Source organism: Salvia hispanica, chromosome 1, assembly GCF_023119035.1.
Source record: "Salvia hispanica cultivar TCC Black 2014 chromosome 1, UniMelb_Shisp_WGS_1.0, whole genome shotgun sequence".
NCBI lineage: Eukaryota > Viridiplantae > Streptophyta > Magnoliopsida > Lamiales > Lamiaceae > Salvia > Salvia hispanica.
This window is the reverse complement of record NC_062965.1, coordinates 29,831,283-29,842,779: the sequence shown is the minus strand read 5'-3', so window position 1 is coordinate 29,842,779 and position 11,497 is coordinate 29,831,283. Positions and strand designations below refer to the sequence as shown.

Here is an 11,497-nt window from a genome sequence, read left to right as displayed (position 1 = left end):
TTTTTAATTTTATTTTTTATTTGTTACTTTTATATTTGAATGCATTCTTTTGTACAATCTTCATCTTTCACGTGTTAGCTTTTTATTGTTCTCCCATTGTATTGTTATACAGATTACAGATAACCATTTACTTGTAACATTTCTTTTATTTCTCTTCTTTTTGTCCATTAAAACTTCTCCCATTTTCATGATATACATATTTACTTTTCTTGTAAGACATGATACGATCCAACCAAAACTTTTCATTAAGTGTGTTAGTTTCATTTTTGGTTTTCTTACGTATTATTGGTTTCATTTCACTTCCTTAGATATGTTACGATACAACCATAGTAAAATACATAATGAAACATGATATTGTATTGAGTTAGACAAAAATCCAACTTTATTCATAATCGAAATAAACAATTCACACATTGTACCTTATTAAATAAATAAATATATCTGGATAGTGGATAATGACTTTGAAAATTCATTCTACACGCTTATAAAAAATGAAGTATTTATTTCTATGAAAATAAAAAAGGGCCGATTTTTCACAACACTATATGAAATTAGGAAATACTTCATCCGTCCGCGAATAGGAGTCTCGTTTTTCCATTTTAGTCCGTTCGCGAATAGGAGTTCCGGTTCACTTTTACATAAATGGTAATATGGTCCCACCTTTCACTAACTCATTATAGTCACATTTTATTTAAAAACAATATATATAAGTGGGACACCATTCCACTAACTTTTTTCCACCCACTTTTCTTAACATTTCTTAATACTCGCGCTGTCGTGAAATGAGACTCCTAATGACGGACGGAGGGAGTATATATAGTATATACGTACAGTTGTTGGCAGCTTCTATTCGATCATGTTCAGATTATAAATCTTTTTCCACTCAAAGTCAAACGTATGGTACTAATAACTAAATGACATAATTACTGTACTTTGTATAATTGTATTGTTTTATAATTTTATTGATCTACTGTTGAGTTGTTGTCTATACAATATTGTCGTATTTTAAGAAATTCGACACGTAAATATTTCCTACAAGCAAAGTCGGTTCTGAACTTTTTAAGTGGCATGTAAAAACAGTAAGTTCTAAATTATGTACGAAAAAAATCAGTTCAAAATTTGTCAAAAATCTGCTCATTTTTCATTGAATAACATTTTTTTTTTGGTTTGATCTTTTATAAAAATGCAAGTATGGCATGACGTAACGACCTTGTAAAATAGTAGTAATTGCCAAAATGGCTTATTTCGATACTAAGAATTATCTTTCAATATGTTTCTCTTTTCCATTAGTTTTTTCAATTCCTATCATGGAAAGCGCATGCATAAACCAATAAATATATTATTGTTTACGAAAATATAATTATAGTACTCCTATAAGATAAGTTATAATACTTGAATTTTGCATATTTATATTCAATAGAATAAAATGAAAGCCTATTCATATTTATTAGTACTTATGTACCACTCTTTTTTATATAATTCAATTGTTTGGTATTAAATAAATTTAATTGAACTTAATTGGAAAAAGGAAAATATAATGAAAATGAGTAATAAGCAGACGTTTTTGTAACTTTGCAAAGGTAATTAGATCACATTTATAAATTTTCAAACCATTTGTACAACTACTTTTAAAGTCGGACCATAAACTATAATTATCCCAATTAATTACGTACTGTACTTATTAGGGCACATGCATCAGATCACCATCATTCATCTTCAATCAAACTCAAGAGTTTCCATGCATTTCAATATGTTTTCTGCTAAAATTGAAATAAAAATAACCATTGCAATTTATATAAATCATCTTTACTTAAAAAAAAAAAAAAACAATACTCATATTTAGGTTTTAAATTAGATATTCCTTTAATGTTCACAATACTATACCAACTTAAGTGTAATGAACTCATAATTACTTATTTTGTTCAACAATATTACTCATTGTTCTTATCACAATTTGTCTTATCTATCTTCACTATTAAACAATCCTATACAATCTTTTTAAAAGTTCCTCACATCATCACTACTTTTGAAAGCTACCTATCCATCAACACTTTTGAGTAAGTCTAGATTGCGTGATATGTGTTTAATGCTTCGTCTAAATTATATCCATATTGGTATCAGAAATACATCTGTATATACGTATTTATTGTCTCCCTTGTATTTAATTTGTTTTGGGAAAATGGGAAGAATAAATTATACGAATAGGGGACACTTGTATGGCTAATCGAGCGACATCGATAGCGAATGAAATTGAAAATTTGAGGAAATTAAATGATATCCTATCCCAATCATAATCATTCATCAATTATTTATCATATCACATTTTCCAACTAAGTATGCCCGATTAATGCTGATGTAACACATGGCACACGTGTCTCCCATCCGTTGGCCAAAGCGGACACCCTTTAAATAAACAAATATTTCTGATTAATATCCATATTAATCGTAACAAAAGACAAAGAGGGTTTGACTTTTGAAGCTTAATATTTGTCATTAATTAGATGACCAAGTCAACCCCGTCTTTGCATTCGTAATATATTTGGTAGTATTATAATTTCATTATATAGTTATTAGAACAAAATAAAATCAAGTACTTAATTATTATAGATAAGCCAGCTCACCCTTAAGTTTGATAAATGAGATGGTTATCCTAGAAATCAAGATTATTATTTTATTAATATGGCACAAAGGGATTTTAATATAAATAAAGTACTAATAATTAAAATTGCATCTACGAAAATATTTGTGACATGTGATAATTTACATCCAAATCTTTACGACATGTGATAATTTATAATGTAAAATTTTCACATAATAATTTGATTTAATTGGAGTACTTAATCTTAATGTGGACATGGACAAGTGAAAAACCATGCCTAATTACAATTAAGATCGTACTGAGTAATATTTAAGAATCACCTTTTCGGTTAGTGGGCCTAAACTGAGAGACGTGAGCCCAATCATTTGTCTTCTTGTCTACGTGTGTATGGACAATAAATGTGCTTCCACGTGGTGTACCCTCAGCCTCACATGTAGTACTACAGAGCCCAATGGGCCTACTTTCTTGACATTTGGGGCACCGCAAACACCAAATTTAATTCATTCGAGATTTTGAAATATGCTTACACTGTCACACTGTACTATCACAATCACTTTATTATTTTTGTCTCATCGATTACAAAAAGGATTTTCATTATTTTTTATAAATATGAACACTGTTTTTTCCAATTGATTAACTTGATTTATATGTGGAAGATGTGTTAACATTATTAATCACGGCATGTATTTTAGTTGCATCCAGATTTGGAATATTTTTTTACATTAAAAGAATGAAAAATCATTAAAAAAAATTCATACACGATTTACTTCTTTCTCTTCTTTTTTTTTTGCCATAGAGCAAAATATATGATGATGGTAACTTTGACCTTTGTAAATTGTTGAGTACAAGTACAATGCTACTTGATAGTAAAATTAAGAGAAATTGAATTCTAATTTAACAAAGTGATGAATCTGTTACTAATTTTCAAGATATTAGGATTGAAAATGGCTCATAATTTTGACGCAAGACTTATACTACTATATGTTACTCATTTATATTTATAAAATAACCGATCCTATCTGTATTAAAAATAAATAAGTGGTAAGCTATACATATAGTGTGAAAATGTGATAAAATAGAAGAGTGTTAAAGAAATTAGCAAAAAGGAGTTATTTGATAACCTCCAAGGCTCCAATATTGACACATGCTTTCAAGATTTCTTATCTACAAAATTCACATTTGAACACTTCTTTTCTGATCTCTCCACACATTCAGCCTCATGTAGATACTCCTATATCTGATCTTTCATTAGTTTTATGATGAAAATTATATATAAAAAAAAATGCACGCAACAAATAACTCATTTTCAATCCCAATCCAACAATTATGCTTACGTAGCTCTCATTGATGTGCAATAAAATTGATATATCTTTTTTTCTTAGCGTTGTATCTAATTCATTTCTTAATTGTTTGTAACTTGTAAAACACATCATTTTTTTTAATTTGCAATTACAAACACACTTTATATGAAAAAATTAGGTTGGTTTATCTAATTCGTAAAGGTAATTTTTATAAGAAGATTTTTTTCCCTTCATTTTAATGCTTCTTCCATTGCAAGTTGCGACCAGAAGCCGGATACTACTCGAATTATTAATACTAGCAAATTATTTTAACGTACTAAGTCGACAAGTCAAATTGTTCTTCATCATATATTCATAATATGCTAGCAAAGCGATAGGAAAGTAATTGAGGATACAAAAATAATAATACTATGTTATAAGGAGTTTATTGGCATGTAATTTTGTAAACCATCGCAATTCTTCAGTCATGGGAATATTTATTAGTATGAGATTGCTATTTTTTGTATAAATAAACAAACAATTCATAAATTAAAATGAAGATCATTTTAATATAATTTCAGTCAAAATTTAGTATCAATTATTTAGTCAAATTTTCAAAGGAATGCTTTAGTCACTATTTGACATGCATGTTCCTGATCGTTTTTTCACTAGTGAGCATAGTATATAGACAAAGTTATATCCTTCATTGTCAAATACTAGCATTACGTAACAAGTATGAGGTAATAAATAAATAAATAAGGATATTAAATTTTTTTATAATTTGGGGTGTGGTAACTCTTAAATGGATCCTATATATGCTTTTTCAATACGCCTATTTTTTGGGGCGGATCCTTATTTTCATTATTGTTTAATAGTACTAGCTTACAACCTTATGCACGGCAATATACAAATAAAAGTTGAACGAATCATCGTGAAAACACATATAGTAATTATTTAAATTCTTTGGTTGTAAGAATTTTTTGTCGAATGTCTCATATATCGTTTGAAAAATGCAATAACAGATTACAGATAGGTTCGATTCTCCAATTTTTATTCTTTTATTCCACTTGTTTAACTGTGAAATATGCAGTAACTACTAACACTATATTGATTATTCTGAAATTATGCAGCTGGTATTGGTTTTCACGTAATGATGATATTGTAACATATGTATTTTGTAATAATATACTGATTCTTTTGTAACTATATTACGATTATCATATATTAGGGAGTATTGTTAAGCAAACCGGCCTTAAAACATTACTCCCTCCGTCCCACATAATTTTATACACTTTGACCCGGCACGGGTTTTAAGAAATGTAATGGAAAGTGAGTTGAAATAGTTGGTGGGATGTGAGTCCTACTTTTAAAGTATTAATTTTATAATAAAATGTGAGTAGGAATGAATTAGTGGAATATGTGGTTCACTAGAAAAATGGTAAAAGTGAAATGGGTAAAATTTTATGAGACGGCCCCAAATAGAATACTGGATAAAATTATATGGGACAGAGGGAGTAACAAATTATATAATCCTACAAGATGCAATATCGAGTAGGAGTAAGGGTGTGATCAATTGCTAACTTTTTTAAGTTGCTAACTCATCAATGCAGTGTATTAAAAATGTCAACACGATGATATTAAAATATCAATACATAATTTTGTTGAACTTCAATTATGTGTTGACATTTTGATGTCACCGTGCTGACATTTTTAATACACTATATATTGATAAGTTAGCAGAGTTAGCAATTTAAATAGTTAGCAATATAACATAACCCATATGGAGTATATCTATCTAGAACGAGATGCATGTGATAGAAAAAATGTACTCCATGTTATATTCATTCAGTATATTCAACTAATTATAATATTCATACATATGAAATTGATTAATTAGTTTGAGTGATCATCTCTACATCATTTAGGGAATTTACGTATAAATAATTAAATGAGCTGACTTGGATGGACGGTCCCAGTTTTAATATATAGTACCATCTAAGTATTATCGAAGAAACTCTTGTGACGTAAATTGACAAGCAAACAACCTATAAGATTGGCCATGGTTTTGTCTAATTAAGTCCTATATTAATAAGTAGAATTTTGATGTAGTAAATAATTATTAATCAATATATGAATGGTCGTTTTCTACTTCTTCAATTTCTTCCTTCCAATCCATATATTTCTGAATTTGTATGAGGTGGTTCTTGATTAATTTCAATTTTGGTATATTTGAGCAATTCGAGATTATATTAGAAAGTGAGCGAACACGAATTTGAATACATAGTTTGATTAGAAGCCACGCAATTTTTTAACTCTCTCCAGAAGTGTCATACTTTCGGTAACTTTATAGTATAGTTTTGTGATAAAAAAAAAATTAAAAGAAGAAAGATAAGAAGAGGGGCAATATAATGGGGCATGCTCATTAATTAGTTTTATTTGGATTTAGGGTTCATTCTCTCTCCTTGAACCCAAAGTTCATTGAAATTAGGAAATCACTGTGTCAAAACTCAAAACTTGTTCTTGACTATCCAAAGTGATATTACACTACTTTTTAGGTTGTGATTATGTTTTTGCTATATTAGAAAGTTAAATTTGACAGCCATATGGCCTATATATGAATTTATGATACTGTATTTTGATTAATTAGTATTCGATTCCACTTACAAAAGCATATAAGATCATGGACTCAGAGTCTATGATATATACTATTTCTGTCTCGTATTATTCACTTTTTTATTTTGGTCCGTCCTAAACTACTTGTACTATTTCTATTTTAAGTAAGAATTAAGGTATTTAATTAATATATCATTGTTTTTTTATTAAGTGATATCTCATTACACTTAAAATACTAATTTAATTATACTAAAAAATAAATTCCAAATTTACGACCTAAAAATAAAAGTGCGAGCTAGATTAGAATTTCTTAGTTTTTTCATAATTTCTTAGTTTTTTCAGATTAAATTGAGTATTGAGAATATTTCTACATCATGTTCATACGTGTGTGCATATCGAAAGTACTGGATTCACATGTATAATTCGAATAAACACGAGAAACAATTAGTAACACGCCAAGTAAATGTTTCTGTCTTTTGTGTTTAAATGCTTAATTAACACAATATATATTATGAATCTATCTATTTTCTTATATTTTCATTGCGTGTCAACATGGATTTCTTTCAAAATTATCATTATTATTGTCAAAATAAATATAAGAAAAGACCTTAATTGGTATTTAAAGTATGCGGACAAATTTGAGTGACCAAACCTTAGCCCAAGACTTGTTTTTTTTAATCTTGAATTGATTGTCGATATCACATATGAAATCTTTATTTCCAAAGGCATATGTACTATTATCCTTAAGAAAAAGACAAATGACTAATATGATTAAAAAAGTATTCATATTTTTTCTTCAATTAATTTCGTCCCTAATTATTGAAAATACTCTAGCTTTTTAAGAGCGATATGATTTAGAGATATACAGATTAAAACTATATACGCAAAATCCAATAGTTTTCTCCCTTCATCAAATCATTAATTCATTTATCATGCAGTAAGGCAGCTGGTACAAGTAATTAAACAATTTAGCTGCAAAACACATGTTTTCGTATTATACCTATTAAGTATTAACACATTTTTCATTTTTAACTCCTACTATCAATACATGAAAATTTCCACATTAATTCCCACGCGGTTTTATGAGGTGCGCAGTGATTAATGCATACCCTTTAGAGAAAAATTAAAAAAGAAAAAACAAAAAGAAATTGAGAGAGAGAACATGGCTCATAAGCAAACAGCTGACTTTTTGAAACACAAGAGTAAATGCTCTTTGCTGTCTACATTTGACTATTTCGAAGATTAAATAGCCCTTTTCCTATAGTCAGCCTCACCACCAAAGAACTTGGTCTTTTCTCTATATATTTCCTTGGACATGTTAGACTCCTGTCTCTACAATCTCTCCAAGATTCAACACCAAGATAACAAAACAAAACTAAAGAAACCCTCTTTTTTCTTCTCTTCTTCCTTTCTTTCAATACACACACACTGAAAACTAGCTAGTGCAATTATATTGAAATGGGGAGACCACCTTGCTGTGATAAAATCGGAGTGAAGAAAGGGCCATGGACGCCGGAGGAAGACATCGTCCTCGTCTCGTACATCCAGCAACACGGCCCGGGCAATTGGAGGGCTGTTCCTACTAATACAGGTACTAATTAATCAAGCAATCACAAATCTTGATCTAATCTCTAAACATGTTTGAGTTAGTTGAAATCATTTAATGCTATGCAATAAATAGTGCCACCTTCTTCTTTGATTGCATAGTACTAATTTTTTCCTCAATTTTCCTTTTTCTAGGTCTACTGAGATGCAGCAAGAGCTGCCGCCTCCGGTGGACGAACTACCTCCGCCCGGGGATCCGCCGCGGCAACTTCACCGAGCAGGAGGAGAAGATGATCATCCACCTCCAAGCCCTCCTCGGCAACAGGTGATTTGATTTAATTTAATTTAATTTAAACACAATGATTCAAAATTAGGGTTTTGATTAGATCTGATATTGATGTTTTTGTGTGCTTATTTTGCTTGTAGATGGGCTGCCATAGCTTCGTATCTCCCGGAGCGAACAGACAACGACATCAAGAACTACTGGAACACGCACTTGAAGAAGAAGCTGGGGAAGATCGAGGGCGGAAAGGGGGATTCATCGGAGTCGAAATGGATCTCGAAAGGGCAGTGGGAGAGACGGCTTCAGACCGACATCCACACGGCTAAACAAGCCCTATGTGAAGCTCTCTCCATCGACAAACCGGCCGTGGAATTAAACAAAATCATACCAACTCAACGAGGCTCAGAGGCTCAGACAACAACGTATGCATCCAGCACCGAGAACATCGCTCGTTTGCTCAAGAAGTGGATGAACAAGCCTTCAGAGGCCGTCTCCTCGGATAGCAACAACTTCTCGGCTGGATTGAGCTCCAGCCCTAGCGAAGGGACGTTCCACAGCTTCAACTCGTCGAATTCGGAGGCCTCGGCGTCGGTGGAGATGGAGATGGATCGTGAGGTCAAGTTTGAGACGCAAATGCCCCTCACTTTTCTGGAGAAGTGGCTTCTTGACGATGCTGCTGCGCAGGGGCAGGATGGGGATTTCTTGGATATGGCTTTGGGTGAAACTGCTGATTTGTTTTGAAGAATAATAAGATTTCTACAAAACAACTCAGGAGTTTAGTTTAATTAATGAAATTGTGTTTTTTTTGGGGGGATATTTGATCAACTGATGGTTTTTATTTTTAACTTCATGTATGTAAATGATCTCTGATTACTAATGGTGTTTAGGAGATCTCAAAGTGTAATTATTTGTAGCCTTTGCATATGTGCTGGATAGAAATAATTAAGCTCTGAATGTTTCTACTTTATAAGAAATCGGAATTAATTAGGGTTTGGTTTTAGTTAGTTTTTTTACTTATAGTAGTACTATTAGCTAGACTTATGCCCAACTTAGTTAATGATGAACCATCAAAGTAAGTATAATTAGGAAATGAAAATTCTATTAAAGATATTACTAGACGAGATTTTGCCATTTTTGTTGGTGACAATTTATAACTTTATGAGCTGGGAATATTAATGAATTCTAGAGAAATAAATACTATTACTATCTCTTATATATCTATTGAATTGTGAATTTTGGATTTTAATTCTAAGGAAGAAGCTTAACAAATTGTCAACATCTATGATTTAACCTGAAAGTGAAATTGCATCCCTTTTCATATTTTAGGCGTATAATATTATCTCAGCTTTACATTAATATTGCAAATTGTTTTTGCAGATCCTTACATATAATTGATAACTGAACAATCATATTTTACTACTCCACAAGAAACATTCTGAAATCTGGAATATGCTTTTAAATTTATCGAAATGTAAATAAGTTTCATTTTGATTTAGAAATCTTGAATTTTAGTTTCAATGGCTAGAGAGTCATCATAACGTATTCTTATATATGTTAATCTTTCTACAACTGAAGATTTTTCAAACGTTATTCTTATCATATGTCATATTTTTTTTACATTAGAGTATTTAATTGTGTATGAAGTTAAATATATTCTAAAACTATCAGAATTAAATGTTTTATAAAATGAGTAGTTTTCCTTATTATGCATTGAATAGAAAGGCCGGAGTTCTACAACATATGTCTATGCGGGGAACTGGATAGAAAGGCCAGAGTTCTACCATTGCCAAGAAGGTTTTGAATCATATGATGGAAAGGGACTATGTTTCTTGGATTCATGTCTACCCCGTATGTTGTCAACGTATTGATAGATCTGTTCCGGAGGTGTGCATACTGCTCTCAACATCTTCTCAACGTGTTCTTTGAGGGATGTAGTGTCTTTCAACACTGTGATTTCAGATTTGCAGGATACTGCAAAAACGGGGAGATTCTCAAGGCGATGGAGCTATTTGATACGATGGGATCAAAGGATTGATCTCATGGAAACTCCATAATCTCGGGTTATGCAGATAATTTAATGTTTAATGAGGCTTGGAGTTTTACTTATAGATTTGGTGAAGAAACGAGATACGTAACCTTAGGCAGTGCTCTTGACTTACGCAGAGACCGGATCTCTGAGGCTGGGGATCGATACATTACTCTTTTGTTGGTGGCACGCTCATGTATTGCCAGTGCAACAAATTAGAAGCTGCAGAGAAAGTGATGCAGGTGGAAGCTATGGATATTATAGTTATATGGAATGCTTGATGCTTCATTGATTTGCTCTCTGGCTATGCTCATTGCAACGAGATCAGAGTGTAGAAGGTGTTATCCAACACATGAGAGACGATGGATTTGAACTGGATGTGTACACATGGAACGGGATCGTAGCCTGATGTATGGAGAATAGGCACCATGAGATGGCTCTGCAGCTGTTTTCTCAACTCCAGAGTAAATTTGTATCTACAAAGTTAGGATAGCTAGAGCTGGCTAGTGTTGAAAGAGGCTAGCAGGTTCATGCTTATGCTATCATATGTGGATTCGAGAAGGATTGGTACATCAGAGCTGCGCTCGTGGATATTTTCACAAAGTGTGCAGCTATGGAGTATGCTGAGTTGGAGGCTATGGAGTTCTGGTGACTCAGAACGCGATGCTGAACGCATACGCGAAGCATGGATATGGCGACGAGGAGATAGCTTTTTTCAAAGAGATGGTGGCTCGGAACCAGACAATGTAATGTGACTTTCCTGGCAGTTTCAGTTTCTATCTTCGTGTGTGCATGCCGGTGCAGTGGAGTCTAAGCAGGAGTTCTTTGATCTGATGGGGTGTTATGGTGTAATAGCACGGACGTTGAAGCACTATATGTGCATGGTCGACCTACTTTCCCAGGCAGGGAAGCTGAGCACCCATATGGGATGGTTGAGAGGCTGATTCAGTGATCTGGGGCGCCTTGCTTGGTGGTTGCATTATACACGGGGAAGTTGGTGTTGGTGAGAAGGCTGCACACATACCGGGAAACTCGGGCACCACGCGATGTTGGCTAATTTGTATGCTTCAACAGGGAGATGGAGTAAACTGAGAGGAATAACACAGCGGATGAAGGATGAAGAGTTGATAAGACACCAGGGTGCAATTGGA

At 32.4% G+C, this 11,497-nt stretch overlaps 1 protein-coding gene and 1 pseudogene across 1 annotated transcript; both read left to right on the top strand.

Annotated features, from left to right (window-relative positions):
- Nucleotides 1–7,784: 7,784 nt before the first annotated feature.
- LOC125208566 (myb-related protein 306-like) lies at nt 7,785–9,326 on the top strand. Its single transcript, XM_048108208.1, has 3 exons — nt 7,785–8,083; nt 8,233–8,362; nt 8,464–9,326. Exons 1-3 carry the CDS (start codon nt 7,951–7,953, stop codon nt 9,059–9,061), a joined length of 861 nt encoding a protein of 286 aa, XP_047964165.1. The 5' UTR covers nt 7,785–7,950; the 3' UTR covers nt 9,062–9,326.
- An 816-nt stretch (nt 9,327–10,142) lies between these two features.
- The window catches only part of LOC125193754, a 1,527-nt pseudogene continuing 172 nt past the window's right edge, over nt 10,143–11,497 (top strand).